This window comes from Ovis canadensis, chromosome 19 (assembly GCF_042477335.2).
Source record: "Ovis canadensis isolate MfBH-ARS-UI-01 breed Bighorn chromosome 19, ARS-UI_OviCan_v2, whole genome shotgun sequence".
NCBI classification, from domain to species: domain Eukaryota; kingdom Metazoa; phylum Chordata; class Mammalia; order Artiodactyla; family Bovidae; genus Ovis; species Ovis canadensis.
This window is the reverse complement of record NC_091263.1, coordinates 51,499,869-51,519,355: the sequence shown is the minus strand read 5'-3', so window position 1 is coordinate 51,519,355 and position 19,487 is coordinate 51,499,869. Positions and strand designations below refer to the sequence as shown.

At 45.1% G+C, this 19,487-nt stretch overlaps 1 protein-coding gene and 1 long non-coding RNA gene across 5 annotated transcripts in view; one reads left to right on the top strand and one right to left on the bottom strand.

Annotated features, from left to right (window-relative positions):
• ADAMTS9 (ADAM metallopeptidase with thrombospondin type 1 motif 9) overlaps positions 1 to 8,386 on the bottom strand; it is a 163,165-nt gene extending 154,779 nt beyond the window's left edge. For all 3 annotated transcript variants that reach the window (XM_069561878.1, XM_069561879.1, XM_069561880.1), the window contains exons 1-3: positions 7,396 to 8,386; positions 6,424 to 6,824; positions 682 to 844 (exon numbers count right to left, since the gene is read on the bottom strand). In XM_069561878.1, the coding sequence (XP_069417979.1) occupies positions 682 to 844; positions 6,424 to 6,824; positions 7,396 to 7,510 (679 nt within the window). In that variant the 5' untranslated portion in view covers positions 7,511 to 8,386. The remainder of the gene's footprint in view (positions 1 to 681; positions 845 to 6,423; positions 6,825 to 7,395) is intronic.
• Positions 4,688 to 19,487, top strand: part of LOC138424646 (uncharacterized) — a 185,992-nt gene continuing 171,192 nt past the window's right edge. The window contains exon 1 of one of the 2 annotated variants that reach the window (XR_011250918.1): positions 4,688 to 5,164. This is a non-coding gene — a long non-coding RNA (uncharacterized lncRNA). The remainder of the gene's footprint in view (positions 5,165 to 19,487) is intronic. The other variant, XR_011250917.1, reaches the window with a different exon arrangement.

Below are 19,487 nucleotides of genomic sequence, written 5' to 3'. Positions count from 1 at the left end.
AGTGTGCTTCCAGACTGGAGACTGAGAAGCATACACCAGCATAAGCTTTCCAGTGTGCCCAGGGGAAATATAACTGACAACGGCCAAGCGTGTCAGCACCAAGCCTCCAAGAATCTGACCAGGATGCAGGAAAATCTATGGCAGGTATATATGCACTCAGCTGACACCTGAGAGCGCAAGCCACAGCTCTGTTCCTGTATTTCCTGAACTCACAGAACATTAGTTACAACGAAGTTGATTGAAAAAAATTCCAATAAACATACAGAAGTTTTTGTGCCTTCCATTTGTAAGACTTTCTCATACTTGTACATTGTAAAAAAAAAAAAAAAGTCCTAATGAATAGAATAACAATAGCCTCAAGACATCACTAAAGCTTAATCCTAAAAATCAGCAACTTCAGCAAGAGGTGGATCTGCCCAGAGTGGGCTTGACGTCACTGCTGTATGAGTTCATCTCCTGCACTTGTCACTTATTAACTGTGTGACACTGGACAAGTTACTCAACCTCTTTTTAGTTTCCACATCTATACAATGGGAATATACCTACCTGGCTTGAAGACTGAATAGCAAAGACACTGTAAACGGTAGCTCTCTGTAGCCTGTGAAATAGCTGCCTCTTTGAGGCCTGGCAAGTAACCCAGCTCACAGAGCCAGGATCTCCGCTTAAGCAAGACGCAAATACCTGAGGTGTCACATGCATGCCGTCCTGTCGCTGGCTCTCTGTGGCGGGTGCTGTGCCTATAGATAATGTGGGGTTTGTTTTGGGCCTCTTCATCTTCTTGTTCATCAATGGACAGTAGTGGTTCAATAAAATAATCTCCATCATGGGACCGAAATGTGCCCAGCTACAAATAAAGAGAGATGAGAGGTTGATTTAATATAACTTAGCCACTGGGAGGAAAAGGACAGTGGAACAATGCCAAGTAAGTGGTGCCATCTTACCCAACTCCTTTCCCATGAGGGCTCCTTAAGCTGAAAATCTTACTGATATACTTGGAGAAGTAGTTTTTTTTTAATTTTTCTTTTTTCACTCTCTGCCATATCAGTACCTTAACCTGAGTGGACTCTACAGAACCTGCTATCCAAATCAGTCTCTAAGAAATATTTCCTTGGTGCTTAAGTTGATTTATATTCACTCCTCCAGGCTGCTGAAAGAGGGTTTCTGTGTGTTAAGACAGCCTGGAAACAGAGCCAAGTATTAGTTCCAAAGAGAAAAGCCTACTCTAGAAACCCTTATCCTGACTTCAAAATCAGGAAGCACATGTTGGCCAGAAGGCACTCAAGGCGGTGCTGCCAGGGACAATGGCAGAGGAGCCTCTTATCAACGCTTTCCCTGACCACAGGGAGTGACCCAAGGTTAGACTTTGCAGTCAGGCTGCCCACGGTTCCAATCTCAGTGCCACCACTTGCTTGCCCACCTTGGGTAAGCTCCTTAACTACTCTGAGTTTTACGCTCCTTGTTTATCAATGGGGGATAAAAATATCTACTGTCACTGTGCGGATTAAATGAGATAATGTGTGTAAGTGAAGTGAGAGTCACTCAGTCATGCCTGACTCTTTGGGATTCCCTAGGCCAGAATACTCAGAGAAGGCAATGGCACCCCACTCCAGTACTCCTGCCTGGAAAATCCCACAGACGGAGGAGCCTGGTAGGCTGCAGTCAGTCCATGGGGTCGCTGAGGGTCAGACACAACTGAGTGACTTCACTTTCACTCTTCACTTTCATGCACTGGAGAAGGAAATGGCAACCCACTCCAGCGTTCTTGCCTGGAGAATCCCAGGGACGGGGGAGCCTGGTGGGCTGCCGTCTATGGGGTCCCACAGAGTCGGACACGACTGAAGCAACTTAGCAGCAGCAGCAGCAGCAGCAGCAGCAGGCCAGAATACTGGTGTGGGTAGCCTTTCCCTTTCCCTTCTCCAGGGGATCTTCCCAACCCAGGGATCGAACCCAGGTCTACTGCATTGCAGGCAGGTTCTTTACTAGCTGAGCCACAAGGGAAGCCCAAAATGTGTGTAAAGTGCTTAGCAAAGTGATACCTTGTCAGGGCTTGGAACAGAAGTGGCTTTTGGTGTTGCAGAGTGAGCCAGCCTCTAACCACCAGGATATAATTTGTGTTTGCCAATCACTCTAAGGGTTTCACGGTAACTCTTTCTCCTCCCCTTCCCATATACCCACAATTTTTGCAAATTATAAATGAAGCTGCAAAGTTGAACTACCCAAAGGAAACATTGCAGAAGCGATAAAAAGTTCCCCATGCCATGCCAGTGGGCAGTGTTTTAAGGAAAAAAATCAAGCTCTTCTTGCCTTCTCTGTGGTTCCTTTTCCCTTAATGTGGGGGAAAAGGCAAAGGCCATTAACTTTCTCCTGGATCCAGGAAATGACTGTCCTTGAACATCAGTGGCAGTATCAGCACTGAAGTATCACAGTCCACCCAAATTCTAATCTACTGAATTGAAATCTCTGGGGGGTAGGTAGGGCCCAAGTACTGACATTTTAGAATTCTTAGGCATGACAAAGTTTTTAAAGTACTTGGCTAAGCACTGGGGTTCCCAAACCCAACTAAGTATCAAAATTTCCTGGGAAGTTGAAAACTAAATTTAGATTTGAGAAATTACCCTATGTATGCAGATTTGATATTTCTAATGGTAAGATCTTTGTATTAAAAAAAAAACAAAACTCTCCATGTGGTTCATCCCTGACTTAAAGACAAAATAGCTCTGACACAGTCTGGTGTCAGAATAAGAGAGTAACTGGCTTACAGAGAAGAAGTGATTTAACAAGTTTGCTTTTACCCAGGCACCTCTCCCTATTTTCAAAACACAACTCTGGTGCTCTCTGAGCACAGAGCAAGAAACCGACTACAGCATGTGAAAGCTACTAGAGACAGGCCGCAAATACTGAGAAAGAATCTGGGAGCCCATCTGGTGAAGGTCTGGCATCTTTGATTATTAAAAGGGGAAACTGAGGTCCAGAGGCAGGAATTGACTTGTCCCTTTCAGTGATACATAAGCAGCTGAACAGTTCTCCTGCTAAATCGGGAACTCAGGTACCCTGATTCTAGTCTAGAGCCTTTAAAAAAAACAAACAAAACTTTGAAATTCTCTTTAGGAATACAGATTCAGTCTCTGGCCCATGGTTAAGAGTATGGTCAGAAGGACTGGATGGGAACCTCAGCTCTGTCACTTGCTACCTGTGAAACCACAAGCAAGTCCCTACCTCTCGAAGATTCAGTGCCCTCAACTACAAAATGGGCTCTTTCAAGGACTGGGCTGTTGTAAGGATTTAGATGAAATACTGCACACATAAAGCACTTATTTCAGTACAAGACACAGAATAAGATTTCAGTAAAAGGAATATAAACGAGACCAAATTCATTTGTGGCTGATTCACAACACAGTTGTTTGAGTGAAGAGTAACCCTTTCTTGGCTAAGGTGACCATTTATTCAAATATAGGGTGTAAGTACTTACTACAATATATAAAAGGTTCTACTGCGGGAGAGAAATGAATTGATGCTGACCCCGCTTCCCAGGAAAAGGGGATAGAACATGTATTGCAAGAGCCATAATACAAGGGAGAGCACACTAAACCTCAAGGAGGGAGAGAGGTATATGTCTGTGAAAGTGGAGAGAGATGGCAGCAGTCTGAAGGATTAGGAAGAGGTTTTCTGGGAACAAGATATGTTAGTTACACTTTGAAAGAAGGGTGTGATTTGAGCATGCGAAGCTGGTTGAGGTCACCTAGTAAATCCAAAGGCCCAAAGGTTATGAGATGGGAGGGAAATAAAATGTGCAAAAACAGTTTGCCTGAAATGTAGGATTTGCGAAGCAAAGCTTGACAGATGAGACCAGACACTCTGGATGTACAAAGGGGTGAGGAGGTACACTGGCAATGGCCTTAAGTGCCAGACGGAAGAATTTATAGTCATTCATTAGGCAGTGGGGAGGTCTGTGCAGTAACTGAACAGGGTAGCGATGTGATTTTGCACCTTGTCATCATTAATCTACAAGCAGTGTGTGGCAGGGATTAAAGAGAAAAGAACAGAAGAGGCCAGACAGAAATATTTCTTAGACATCAGCCCTAATGAGAGAGGAAGAGAGAAGCAAAGAGGTCTGGAGGTAGAGTAGGGATGCTCCGAACAGGTGAGAAACACATCTAAGAAGGATTTCAGGGAAACTAATAACTGACCAGTAGGGTGAGGGAAGGGAGGAAGGCTGGCATGGCCCAGTCTGAAGAATGAACGATTTCCAGATTTCCAGGAAGATTTCCTGAGAGGGCCAGGAGGAGCACCAAGATACTACAAGTACCAAACGGGTATGGGGACATCTTTCCAAGAAAGATAAATTCCAAAAGGAAGACAAAGGGGCAAGGATTTTGGAGCTAGATTCATTCCAGCTATAAAGGGCTACCTCACATATTTTTCAGATAACATGCCAGATCTTCTGTACCTCTCTCCCCTACAAAAAAAGAGCCAGACTGCAAATTAGGCGCAATACAAATGGACTCCTCAAGGTCTAGGGAGTTCGTCTTTCTTATGTCCTGCCCCTCAGTTCCCTAAGAGAGTTACTACTCTGCAGTTACAAGTGCGAGTTACCACCTAAAATTGCCAACAGAAATTAAGGTCCTGCGCAGCAAAAAGTTTATACCACTGCTGGGGCCACTCAGCAGGGTGTGGAGGCGGGGAGGGAGGAGGAGTAAAGGCTGTTTACAAACTTGACTTACACACACAGCCCTATCAGTAAGGTTCTGGAACTGTGGGTTACAGCCTTGGGATCTGGGCACACTCTGATGCTCTGGGTTCCAGCACCTGACTTATACCCACCCAGATCAAACAACCTTTCCAAGAACAGAAGGATTCCAGGCGTCCCGGGGCAGCGATGACTCATGCAGCACCCCCTCCCATTTCGCCAAACTGCCGTCTCCGCCCACCCCCAAACAATCTCAACAACGCACCGCGACTCTGGGAGATTTGCTGGGGGCTAAAGGGGGTTCATCTTCATCCTCACATCCCAGCAGCCTAAATCTCCCTCCTCTCAGTCTACAAGCTTGCCTCCCTTCCCACCCGACTCCTCGGTTGAGCAGTGGAGATGGATGCGACATCAACATTTGGGACTCGCGAGCCACGAACAGCAGCGTTCAGAAAAGGGGGCAGCCAAGCGCCCTGGGTAAGTAGTCAAGCTTCCACTTAGAAAAGGTAACGGTGGGGAGTATGGGTGCTCAGGAGAAAAGTAATTGCATCACTGGGGAGCAGGGCGCACAGCCCCTGTGTGCTGAGAGAGCCTGACCCACGATAGTTTCTGCGTCAGAGCGCGTGGCAGAAACGCACGTCGCTTGGGAAGTCCTAGAACCGCTCTCACTTGGGCCAAAACCTTACAGCGGACCCTCAAATCTCACAAAAGGGAGAAGGCAGAGGCCGCGTAGGGCAGACAAGAGGGCGAGTGGGGCAGGGGGAGGGGGAAAGAGAAGAGGGTGGTGAGTAAATAAACACCGGGTAGGGGTACCAGCTTGGCTTCCCTGCTAAGTGCGTATTTTGCAGCGCATGGAGGTGACTTCCGCGCCCTCTCACGCTCCCTTTCTAGGGAAATGTGCACTTCAGGCTCCCTTTTAGACTTATCTGGCACCCCATGGCTAGTGAGAACTGAAATCTCTCCAAGCTCTCCCCAGGATTTCTGCTTCTTGGGGCCACCCCGCCAGCAGGGTGCAGAGTCGGACTGCGACGCACCCCCACTCCTAGTTCCTCGCTGAAGCAAAGCATCTGGGACAGGCCCCGCCCTGTTCCCCGCCCCCTGAGCCCTGGGCCCACCCTTCCGTTCCTGAGACCGGACCTGTTCCCTGTCAATCCAGTTCAGCCTCAGGGCTCCTGGCGCTTGAAAAAGGACCCTGAGAGAACGTGGGGACTCTAGATTACGCACCGCCCTCCAAGACACACAGAAGGAACTCCCCGTACCGGACGCAGGGCATTCTCAGCCTACGCCCCCGACTCAAGATGCACCAATAAGGAGTCGGGTTCTCCCAGTGCTCAGCTGCTCCACTCTTGGGCGGCCGAGTTTGCAGAAGGCAAGGACAAGTCTCTTCGAGTTTGGAAACCAACACCCCAGCCACCTACTGGTTTTGGGGCAACACGCAGTTCAACAGTTGAGCTGAATTTGGACCCTAGAAAGCTCCGAAACATCCAGAACTCCCCCCTCCCGGGACTTGGTGAGGGGTGGGGGGTGTCGGGGAGGATGAGCTTCTTTCAAGTGTCAGCACACTCGCCGGAGTAGCCACCCAAAGCGTAGGACGCAAACAAGTTAACAGCCCACGTTTAATGCTAGAGAGGAGAGACGGCGCAGTGAGGGTCCTAGGCTAGAGAGCAATTAAGTCTTCCAGAAGCGGGTGAGGAGGTGAAAGGGCAGGGCAGGGGAGGGGGCGCGCGTCCACTTACCATTCCCGAGCACAGGCTGATGACGGCCGTGTGCTCTGACTTGGTATTGACATGGCCTTTGTAGAAACAGTGCTTGAGTTCCGCTTCCTCCTCGGAATAAAACTTAGTCTGGTTCACCCCGGGTGCCCCAAGGAGGGTGACAGTGAACATTGGGGCGATAAATCCAGCATGGGCGGTGAGATTAAATAGAAATTGCTGGCCAAAGGCGGAGAGGCGGTAATGCTCCTGGGAGGAGGTAGCGGAGGAAGAGGAGGAGGCGAAGCCAGGCCAGGGGTCAGAGGCAGAGTTAATGCTTCGTCGCCTTCTTTTGAAGTGTACGTTCGTGGGAAAGGGTTCTCCGAGAGCGTTCACTCGGACGGGAGATGCAATTTCGTATTCGCTCAGGGTCTCTAATAATTTCACTGTAGAGAGAAGCAGAGGCACATGAACCATAATACAGTTTTCTGCCAGTTTTAATTTGAAGTGTGTGTGTGGTGGGGGGAAGGGGGCGGTTCTCCTAAATTATTTTCCAGCTTTTTCCTCCCCATTCAAGTCAATCCCTTCACCTTCGGTCACTGGACAAATATTTGCTGAACACCTACTATGTGTCAGAAAGTGTTAGATGCTGTCAGAGTCAGACACTGAACAAGACAAAATACATAACATGATTATAGATCCTGACAGATACCCTGAATTATGCGACGAGCTGGTGCCCCCAATTACTAACTAACTATAGTTTGGGGCCTGGCGTGGGTAAGGAGAAAGATCAGGCTAAAAGAAGGGGGCGGGCGACTAAGTTCTTTCCACAGTGTCTCTTGAGAGATTGGTTGGGAATGACCTAAAGAAGGGAGAAGCTGCAAAGCGGGAGATAATTCTTTCTAGGAAAAGGAGAGGGGAGAGAGAGGCCTCCGCTGCGGGGTGTCCGCCGTCGGACACGGAGGCTAAGGAGGTGGCGACAGGGGCGGAAGGGTCCCCGTGGCCGACTCTCGTTACCTTGCCTCGGGTGCAGCCTGTCCTTGCGCACGGCCGCCGCGGCATCTGGGCTCCCCATCTCGGCCAGGTCTCGCACCAGGAGCGTTAGCAGTGTGGCCCAGGATACAAACTGCATGGTGCTCCCCACCCCTCCCCAGCCGCCCCCACCCCCCTCCCCTCCTGCCCTCCTTGGCTGCGAGGCTGCGGCTGCGGAGAGCGCGCGGAGCCCGGTGCCCGCCGCCAACTTTTGACTTTAGGAGTCGCTGAGGTCTCGCGGCGAGGGTCCCGTCTGCGCTCGGCTGAGCAACGCCGCCGCCTGCCGAGAGCTGAGCCGCTCGGGCCGCAGGAGGAGCCGGAGGAGGAGGAGGACTGGGGCTCGGCTGCTTGGCCGCATAATGTCCAGGGAGCCGGCAGGAGAAAGCGCGGAACGTGCGCTCCGAGGCGCGCCGGGCGCCCTGTGCTGGCGGGGATAGCGGAGCGGCTTCTTGAATGGGGGGCTGGGGGGCGGAGGGGGGGGGCGCTACTCAAATACTCAGGTCCCCGCCTCTCGGAGAGGGGAGGAGAAAGCGGAGTGAGTGGAGACCGCCTCCTGCCACTCGGCTCCTCGGCTGCTGTGCGGTACTTGCTGCTCGCAGAGTCGCCGGGAGCGCAGGGGCGCCGAGTGCGGTCCGCCATCTCCCCGCGACGGGCTTTTCTGAGACTCCCTGCCCTGGCGAGACTGAGTAGAGAACGTTCTCCCCTTTCCCTGGCGCTCCCAGTCTCTCTCCCGTATCCTCTCTTTCTCCCTGCGGAATCTCTTCTCTCCCTCGCCCTGTCAGTCCGCTCTCTGCCCCTTTTTCCCGCTTGTGGTCTCTTCTCCCCGTCCCACTGTGCACCTCTCTAGTTCCCGCATCTCCCCCATCCCTTTTCTCTGTCTACACGGTCCCCATCTCTCTCTCTCTTCTCTTTCTCTCCTTATGAATTTCTGTCCCTATCTCCTTTTGGTTTCTCACAAGTGAAAGTGGCCCAGCGCAGGAGCGCCTTCTCGTCCCACAGTTTCTCACTGAGGGAGGCGGTTTGGCTTCTGAGCTCTGCTCTTGGCTTCACCGCCCCAGGTCAAGAGTTTGGGAGCTGGGGTTCTCATCTGGCAGTTCAGGATGCGTTTCAAATTCATGATCTCCCCAGAGTTTCCCAAAGCCTTTCCGTTGTGCTTGCCCCAACCTCAGACCCATCGAGAGAGTGTCTATAGCTTTCTGTAGGTCTCCGGCCCAAAAAAGGTTAAGAACTGCTCTGGGCAGCAAGAGGAGGCGGGGATTTCGGCGCCCCCAAGTGCCTCGGGTTTTAGAGATATGGGGAGCGGGAGAGAGAGAGGGGACTGTCATTGACTCGAGGGGAAGCACCAGTGCCTGCAGAGATTTCTCAACCACTTCCGTTTGCTTTTTGCCAGAGAGATGCTTGGAACAGCTTAAAGCTGACACTTTTAACTATACCTACTTCTGACTTGGGATGCATATTTTAAAGTTGGAAATTCTGCCAGAGGGATGGTGTGTATGTATGTGTGTGTGTGTGTGTGTGAGAGAGAGAGAGAGAGAGTGAAAGAGGTGTTTAATTCCGGATGTTTTTAACAATTTCTGTAAAAAAAGAATATTTGCCCCAAAGTCCAGAACCAGAGTTCTCTGTTGCTTGGAAGGCTGGCACTCAGGGATGAAAACACCAAAGACTGCCTACTTGGGGTTAGGGCTGGGGGAGGGGGACTAAAGCAATATTCTATAAGTGTCCACTACTCTGGAAATATTAAATACTTCTCCTGATACAGGGAGAAATGACTTGGCAAGAATAGAATTTCCTAAAGAAGCTGTGAACCCAAACAGACCAATGTTGCCTTGACTGGAATTTATGATTGGTGCACACCATGTAAAGACAGCAGAATAGAAACCCCTGTTAAGCACACAATCAAATTTTTAAAGAATAATATTTAAAACTTTTTCTTAAACCTTCAAGGTATTGACTAAAAGACATTTCTTCTCATACACAATCTTTCTTATCATTATGTAGTAAAAATTCCTCACAATCACAGTGTCTGAGGTTTGCTGACAGTTTAGCAGGAAACAGAAAAACATCAAGAAATCAAACTCTTAGCTGATTCCTATGGAAAATAGTCTAGGACTGCCACCATAAAATTACTCAAAAATGTGGCACGTCACAGTATCTCCTATTAAACAATTGCCCTCTTTTTCAATTTGAATCCCTCCCATAAAGAACTTAACAGTAGAGCAATGACTATATGTAAGGGTAGAGGTTTCATTGTGTGCTCTCTCTCAGTGGCTTTCTTTCTAGGACTTGGCATTAAAGGATGAACTTTTTTTATGGTTCTTTAACATTGCTCCTGATACAAATAACCATCTCTACAGCTGATAGGGACTAAAAATACAAAGTTTCTCTTGGAACTTCCTGAAGTGATCAGGAGTCTGGCTTTCTGAATTTCTCATCCTCAGGGAGTTTTATTCACCCTTTCTTATGTTACTAGCTTACCTCTGAATTTACATCTATAAACAAGTCTTAAAAACAAAAATCGTAGATATTTGAAATCATAATAAATGAATAGGACAACTGAGCGAGCTAAACAATTCAAGTCACAATCTTTTGTCTGAATAATAATATTGATGATAATCAACTTTGAGAACCATGTGCTACCCCTTGTGCATTTAATACAACATTTAATTTTTACAGCAGCTCTATGAGGCAGGCAGGATAGTAATTCCATTTTACAGATAAGGATATTGAGGCTGAAAGAGGTAAAATAATTTGACAAGGGTTCCCTAACTAGTAAGTCAGAGATATGGTTCAAATTCAGTTTCAGTGCTTTAGTCTTAGTTCATAATTATCATACATGTTTATCAGTGTTTTGATAACTATCATAATTATCAATGATTTAAATCATTGATCTGAAATGCTGCCAAGTTTTGGGGGTTGGCTTGGGTGAGGGTCGCTAAAATCATCAAGAGAATTGTCTTAACTGTCTTTGCTATATATGACATATCTTTGGCTCTCTTACTCCATTTTCTATTGCTGAGTATTTCATGATAATCTTAATTATCTCACTGATATTTCAGGATGTTTCTCTCAGTATCTAGTATGGGTCTGGCACATAGTAGGAACTCAAGAAATATTTATTAAATGAATGAATAAATATAAACCTCTATTTTGTTTCAGCAATCCTAAAGTGACTTTATCATATTTAAATAAGACAAATATCAAATTAATGTACATAAATATGTGATATAAATAAATGGTAGAAATTAATAAATGATAAAACATTTTATATTTGGTATCCTTTAAAGGAATCTTTGTCACCAAGTTTTTGGCTGGAAACTGTCTGGAATAACTGTTTAGAAAAGAATCACAGTTAACATGAATTGCTTTAGATTTTTGGCACATCCATTAAAAATTAAAATGTATGTGTACTGAGCCTCAAAACAACCAATAAAATGTAAATTATGAAAGAAAACGTATGTGTATGCAGTTTGGAAGTTGGTTCTCTATATTGGAATATATAAATATACCTGAACGCAGGAAGGGAGACTAGATTCTGTAATAACTGGCCCCCTACAGAAGTCTTCCCTGAAGGAAGAACATCTTGTTGAGGTCACCTGGAGTTAAGGGAAGGACAGATTTTAGCCCATTTTCTTCTCTCAGGCTTTACTGGAATTGAATGTTATTGTAGATTAAATGGTAGGTTTCTGTGGATGCTTCTTCATGAAAATTGAATCTCAGAGGAGTGATGATGCAGATGAGTCACTAGGGAGAGAGAGTCTGGTCAACAGAAATGTGAAAGATGACGTCACATATGACTTTGCAGAACACCAATGAAAACAGCAGGAAGGAGATCTGAAGCAAGGCCATCTCTTTCCACAGAAAGGGAAAACCCACTCCGAAATGAGAGGCAGACTCCAGGAGGCAGAAATATAATGAACTGCTTCCTGAGTAGTCAGCAGTAAGTGGCTTCAGGAATAGGTAAGTCTACGGTACTGGGTAGCATGTGTGCCTGTGTGCTCAGTCACATCCAACTCTTCGTGACCCCATGGATTGTGACCCCGCCAGGCTCCTCTGTCTGTGGGATTTTCTAGGCAAGTTTACTGGAGTGGGTTGCCATTTTCCTACTCCAGGGGATCTTCCTAACCCAGGGATGGAACCTGCATCTCCCGCATCTCCCGCCTTGAGGGCAGATTCTTTACCACTGAGCCACAGGTCGTAACTGCAGGAGACTGCCTGCAAAGCAGGAGACTCAAGTTCGATCGCTGGCTCAGGAAGATCCCCTGGAGAAGGAAATGGCAACCCACTTCAGTATTATTACCTGGGAATTCCCAAAGACAGAGGAGCCTGGTGGGCTACAGTCTATGGGGTCGCGAAAGAGTTGGACATGACTTAGCAACTAAACTATCACCATAGCAGTTCTGCTGTCTAGGTTCTGCTCTATTTTACATATGGTAAAAATTGGACTCTGCAAAGTTAAATGACCCAATACAGCACTACAGAGCTAGAATGTGCTGAGTTGGGATTTAATCAGGAATCAGTTTACCTGCAAAACTTGTTACCTCCCTAAATAAAAGCAGCTTAGTGACAGAAAGATGGCCATCTAATTGTTTCTGACCATTCGGCCTTTATACCTGGCCTGATGAGTATGATCTGTAAGAACATCCTTTCTTTTCATTTGAAAGCTGAATCTACAGTTCTAAATAACTCATTTTGAGCCTACATGGAATGTCCCAGCCTGGTCTTTATGATGTTCTGAGTTAGCTCATGACTAGCTCATGGCAATTTTACAAAGTTATTTATGTACCAGGTGTTCCTTTCCTCCTTATCGTTCCAGAAGACCATACTTTAGCTATTACCCAGGCTTTGGAGCCCCAAGTGAATCCCACTAACAATTGCTTGAGACTCTTTGGGCCTCAGATCCTTATTCTGCCTCCTTCAGTATCTGTAGAATGAGACCTCCAGACCAGGGGTTTCAACATCATAACTACAAATGATTCAGAAGTGCTCAGATAGAAACCGCTCTTAAACTGAAGCCAAGATAGAAAGCATTGCAGTCTGTGCACATACAATTTCACCATTTCCTGGAAGTCCACATTCAACATAGACAGCTACTACCCTTGCTAGCATGGAATCTGACAATGCTCGGATTGTTGGGAGATGTACCAGGATGCTATATGCCTCCTGAAATCTGAACTTCTGCCCTACTTTGTTTCACCCCTTTTGTCTTGTTGGTGTTTGGTATTATTTGTTAGACTTTAAACTACGTGAGGGCAACAGCAAATCGCTCACCATCCTCACCGTATCCCCTTGGTGCTACCTAATAGGCACTCAATACATATTTCTTAAATGAATGAGATTATAATTACTGAAAGCGGTCTCTAGTTTTCAGAGCCAGTATTTCCTTTAATTTGCAAAAGTCATTTTCTTTCTCTTACTCTCTGTCTCACACACACACGCACACACATACAGAACTCCAGGAATGATGGAGGTAATCTCTATTTCTCATGGTATCATTACTCCTAGGAGAAAAATCCTGCTTTAATTATAATCTTATCATGATTATTACTTTCTAGAGTAGAAATTTCCAGAGCTAGGTTTTCTCCAATGCCTACTTTAGGATTATGAGCATAGAAAGTAAGAGTGCATTTTCTGTATCCTTCCCATATCCTGAAAAGAGAGTTACAATCACAGTTGCCTGCTTCAAAGGGGTGCTGTGAAAATGAGTGGACCGAGATGTTGGCTTAGTGGCTGGCACACCCAAATCTGCCCTCTCACCTGCTGACTAACCCACCTACTAGTTAGGAAGAGTCGGAGAAGGCAATGGCAACTCACTCCAGTACTCTTGCCTGGAAAACCCTGTGGACGGAGGAGCCTGGTAGGCTGCAGTCCATGGGGTAGCTAAGAGTTGGACACGACTGAGTGACTTCCCTTTCACTTTTCACTTTCATGCATTGGAGAGGGAAATGGCAACCCACTCCAGTGTTCTTGCCTGGAGAATCCCAGGGACGGGGGAGCCTGGTAGGCTGCCATCTATGGGGTCGCACAGAGTCGGACACGACTGAAGCGACTTAGCAGCAGCAGCAGTTAGGAAGAGTGGTTCCCAATTCAGTTTGACAGAGAACAGCGCTGGCCACCAAGCACTCCTCCTCCTGTTACCCTCCTTCTACTCCCATCACTAGTTTATGGGAGGTTTTTCGTTTTACTGAAAGCTACCAGCAACTCAGCGGTAAAGAATCCGCCAGAAGGAGACTCAGGAGATGTAAGTTCGATCCCTGGGTTGGGACTATCCCCTAGAGAAAGAAATGACAACTCACTCCAATATTTTTGCTTGGGAAATCCCATGGACAGAGGAGCCTGGTGGGCTATAGTCCATGGGGTCTCAGAGCTGGACACCCAGAATTGGATGTGACTAAGCACACGTGTATGCATGCTACACTTCCACTGAAAAAGAAAACATGTCATGTGATGGTTATGTTCACTGACTGTATATTTCTTCACATTCATCCTTGCTTTAGCTACCCTTTCAAAACTTTTTTTTTTTTTCATTTTTAAACAGCTTTATGCCTTCTTTCTTATATTCTGGTTCAGTTCGGTTCAGTTGCTTAGTCATGTCCAACTCTTTGCGACTCCATGGACTGCAGCACGTCAGGCTTCCCTGTCCTCCTTCACCGTATCTCAGAGCTTGCTCAAATTCATGTCCATTGAGTTAGTGATGCTGTCCAACCATCTCATCCTCTGTCACCCTTCTTGTCCTCCTGCCTTCAATCTTGCCCTCCTGCCTTCAATCTTGCCCAGCATCAGGGTCTTTTCCAATGAGTCAGGTCTTCACATCAGGTGGCCAAAGTATTGGAGCTTCAGTTTCAGCACCAGTCTCCTTCCAATGAATATTCAGGACTGATTTCATTTAGGATTGTCTGGTTTGATCTCCTTGCTGTCGAAGGGACTCTCAGCAGTCTTCTCCAGCTCCACAGTTTAAAAGCATCAATTCTTCGGAGGTCAGCTTTCTTTATGGTCCAACTCTCATATACATACATGACTCCTGGGAAAACCATAGCTTTGACTATATGGACCTTTGTTGGCAAAGTAATATCTCTACTTTTAAATATGCTGTCTAGGTTGGTCATAGCTTTTCTTTCAAGGAGCAAGCGTCTTCTACTTTTGTGGTTGCAGTCACTGTTCACGGTGATTTTGGAGCCCAAGAAAATAAAGTCTGTCACTTTTCCCACTTTTTCCCCATCTATTTGCCATGAAGTGATGGGGCCAGATGCCATGATCTTCATTTTTTGAGTGTTGAGTTTTAAGTCAGCTTTTTCACTCTCCTCTTTCACTTTCATCAAGAGGCTCTTTAGTTCTTCACTCTCTGCCATAAGGTTGGTATCTGCGTATCTGAGGTTATTGATATTTCTCCCAGCAATCTTGATTCCAGCTTGAGCTTCATCTACCCCAGCATTTTGCATGATGTACTCTGCATATAAGTTAAATAAACAAGATGACAATATATAGCCTTGATGTACGGTTCTAACTGTTGCTTCTTGACCTGCATACAGATTCCTCAGGAGACATGTTTAAGGTGGTCAGGTATTCCAGTCTCTTGAAGAATTTTCCACAGTTTGTTGTGATCTACACAGTGGTGGCTCAGCTGGTAAAGAATCCGCCTGCAATATGGGAGACATGGGTTCGATCGCTGGGTTGGGAAGATCCCCTGGAGAATGGAACAGCTGTGTTCTGGCCTGGAGAATCCCATGAATTGTATAGTCCATGGGGTCTCAGAGAGTCAGACGTGACTGAGCGGCTTTAATGTTCCCGTTCACAGAGTCAAAGGCTTTGGCATAGTCAATAAAGCAGAAGTAGATGCTTTTCTGGAATTCTCTTGCTTTTTTTGACGAACCAGTGGATGTTGGCAATTTGATCTCTGGTTCCTCTGCCTTTTCTAAAACCAGCTTGAACATCAGGAAGTTCATGGTTCACATACTGTTGAAGCCTGGCTTGGAGAATTTTGAGCATTACTTTACTAGTGTGTGAGATGAGTGCAATTGTGCAGTAGTTTGAGAATTCTTTGGCATTGCCTTTCTTTGGGATTGGAATGAAAATTGACCTTTTCCAGTCCTGTGGCCACTGCTGAGTTTTCCAAATTTGCTGGCATATTGAGTACAGCACTTTCATAGCATCATCTTTTAGGATTTGAAAGAGCTCCACTGGAATTCCATCACCTCCACTAGCTTTGTTCATAGTGATGTTTCCGAAAACCCACTTGACTTTGAATTCCAGGTTGTCTGACTCTAGGTGGGTGATCACACCATCATGGTTATCTGAGTCATAAAGATCTTTTTTGTATAGTTCTTCTGTATATTCTTGCCACCTCTTCTTAATATCTTCTGCTTCTGTTAGGTCCATACCATTTCTGTCTTTAATTGTGTCCATCTTTGCATGAAATGTTCCCTTGGTATCTCTAATTTTGTTGAAGAGATCTCTAGTCTTTTCCATTCTATTGTTTTTCTTCTATTTCTTTGCACTGATCACTTAGGAAGGCTTTCTTATCTCTCCTTGCTATTCTTTGGAACTCTGCATTCAGAAGGATGTATATATCTTTTCATTTCTCCTTTACCTGCTTAAATAAGTCCAATTTAGCATTTTTTCCAAACACTGGATTTTCTTTATCTGGCAGAATATTTTACATAACCAAAACATTAGCCAGAACCCGATTTCCCCACTGAATGAATAATTTAAAAATGTTTTTATATGGTAGGAAATATTTACATATGCAAAAATGTAATTTCCTCTGCCCGAAGATGTTTAATAGGCTGTCTATTATACAGGTATTAATCATCATAATGGTTAACCTTTGTGTTGGCTTACTACTTCAACTAACAATGGATAAGGTTGTAGTCAATTCTTCTGACAACCCAATTAAATAGGAATGCCATGAGCTCCACTTTGGAGAGGAAGAAATAAACACACAGAGAGGATAAGTAACCAGCTCAAGGTTACACAGCTAATGAGTAGCTAAATGGGCCTTCAGAGGTAGACTTTCTGATTTCAAGGTCTGTATTCTTAAATCACAGTCTTCCCTGGTATCTCAGTGGTAAAGAATCTGTCTGCCAATATAGGAGTCAGGGGTTTGATCACCGGGTCAGGAAGATTCCCTGGAGGAGGCAATGGCAACCCACTCTAGTATTCTTGCCTGGAAAATTCCATGGACAGACGAGCCTGGCGGGCCATAGTCCCATGGGGTCGCAGAAGAGTCAGACACAACTCAGTGACTAAACAACAACAGCAAAGCTTAAAATAGCATAAATTTTGATGGTGAAGAACACAATCTCAAAGAGTAGAAATCTAGACATTAGAAAAAATTCAGATATCAGTCCAGCCACGCCTATAGAGGGTCTGGTTTAGGGAGTCAGTCACAAATGGTGAGGCTTCTGGATATGGGTCCAACTGGGGTTGATGAAGAGGATGCTTTTCCAACACCCAGACCACTCAGTGACCTACCTGTAAGACTGGGCCTTGTGAACACTGCTCTTCTTCAGTGGTCTCATAGCAACAATCATCCTTATAAACTCTCACGGCCCTCAGTTCAGCTCAGTATCTTTGTGTTATTCAGGCTGTACTATGCTATTAAAATAGCATATGGCCAGAAGGCCTACCTTCTAGTTATAAAGTGGTTCAGGATTTGAATTCCCTGTGAGCTTATATAGAAGCCTGCTACAAAGAAGGTCTTCAAAGAACTTTTCAAAATATCTCAGCTACTGTGACTACCAAGGACAATGGAGAGGGGCTAGAAGCAGGGATAAATAATTTCATTTTTTACTTAATGTGGAAAAACACAGATGCACTGCATGCAACAGCTTGACATGGTAATGAGATTATATGACATCAAATCAGTGCCAGTTGGAAATGGTATATTCACCATGCACTGTCTTTGTGTTAATTGGCACCAATAACAGAAAATAGGTTGCTTCCTGAAATGTAAGCCTGGCAATTAGCACCTTGTCAAGTCTCTATCAGAAGCTGGCACAAGCAAAAACGTTTGTTTTTTCCCCCCACTTAAAAACAGGTCTGACGGTACATATCAGGGAAATTCATGGCAAGCATAACTGGAATAAAGTTTAGCTACTGTTGGGCTCTGTGCTAGAGGTGCAGTTACAAACAGCAAGGCTTTGGACATATCATTTTTTTCTGGGCACTTACCACAGTGGCTGTGGTGCCTGAATTCTAATTACAGTCAGCAACACAAATTCACTCACATACATTTTTAAAATCAGCACTTCTTATTTTGTGCTGATTATTCAGTTCATTAATGTTGACTACAAATCTGGACCTCATGGAACTTATTTTTGCTCTAAGCATCTTTTCTGACAGAGCAGAGGTAGAGAATGACTCCCTGAATGGTGACTTTGGTCCTTGTGTCCAGGAGGATAAAGGTCCTAATAATTGAAAATAGACATAATTCAAGATCCTGTCCTCCCCACTTCACTGATCAGGTGGAAAGGGAAAAGAACCATCAAGAAACAGTAAATCCAATGAAATATTGGGCAATTATTTCAGAGTCAGAAAGAGCAGTATGTTTTAACATATAAACATGTCCAAGTTGTATTATTAAGTAAATGAGTCACAGTGTTGTTTGTGTAATTGGCTCCTAAAAACAAAATAAAAGAGCAAAATCTCAACCTGAAAAGGATCTGCATAGGAAAAAAAAATCTAGAAAGAGGGATTTATATCATGTTATAACCATATGACTGTGATCTCTGAAACTGGGAATTATGGAGATCTTCCATACTTATTACATTTCAGTGATACCCACCCCTGTATTATCTGCCTTTTTCAGTAATAAGAATATAGTACTTTCTTAATGAGAACAATATTTTTTAAAAATAAAGACACAATATATAAAGAAGATATAGTGTTATCACTACCCCCAGGGAAAAGTTTTTTCATAAATTATGCAAATGGTAGCTTTTTCTGTAACATTCAATATGTATTTCACTATTTGAAAAGAACCTCACATATACTGATGTGATCAAACACTACAAAGAGATTTCTGATAGCTAAATCAGGTTTTTGAATGAAATTTGACAGGAGCTTGTGATTTATATAGAAATGGAAGTGTTTGATACATAGTAACTGTGGAATTAGAACATGATTGGAGAATAATTATTGAGTCTCAGGAAAAAGTAGATGCTTACTCAGCCCCTGACTATATAAACAAGGAAGACATTTATTAAAAAAATATTTATTGAACACCTACTATGTATCATGCAGTTTGCAGAGGAGCTCACAGTCCAATGGGGAAGAGAAACACAAAATAAGTAAATAGGTGAACAACTATATTAAATACGCACAGTTCTTTGTAGAGGAGATTAAAAGGCATATAGTTGAGATTAGGTGGACAGAGAAAGGCTCTTTGAGATGTGCTAGATAAATGGAAGCCTTTGGCCACCTGATGTGAAAAGCCGACTCATTGGAAAAGACCCTGATGCTGGGAAAGATTGAGAGCAGGAGGAGAAGGGGGTGACAGAGGATGAAATGGATCGATGGCATCACCTGCTCAATGAACATGAGTTTTAGCAAACTTCGGGAAACAAAGGACAGGGAAGCCTGGTTTGCTGCAGTCTATGAAGGCAATGGCAACCCACTCCAGTGTTCTTGCCTAGAGAATGCCAGGGACGGGGGAGCCTGCAGTCTATGGGGTCACGAAGAGTCAGGCACAACTTAGCAGCTGAACAACAACATAAATAGATAGTAAGAAGGAGCCAGCCCTTTAAAGAACAAGCAGAAAAATATTCTGGGCAGAGAGAACAGCAGGAGAATGTCTAAGACAGTGAAAGGAGTGGAAGGGTGTCAGAAGCCAAAGAGCCCCTTGTGGTTGGAGTTCTGTGAATGAGGGAGGGGATGGAGAGTGGGGCTGCGAGCGAGTGAGACAGGAGCCAGATGATATGGGACCTTTCAGGTGTGGAGTTTGTATTTTACTCTAAACGTAAGGGCAAGACAGAAAATCGTTAGGCAAGGAGATGGCAAGACACTCCTTTCATTATAAAAAAAAATCCCTCTGGCTGCTGTGTGGACGATGGGATCTAGGAGGCTATTGTGTTGTTCAAATG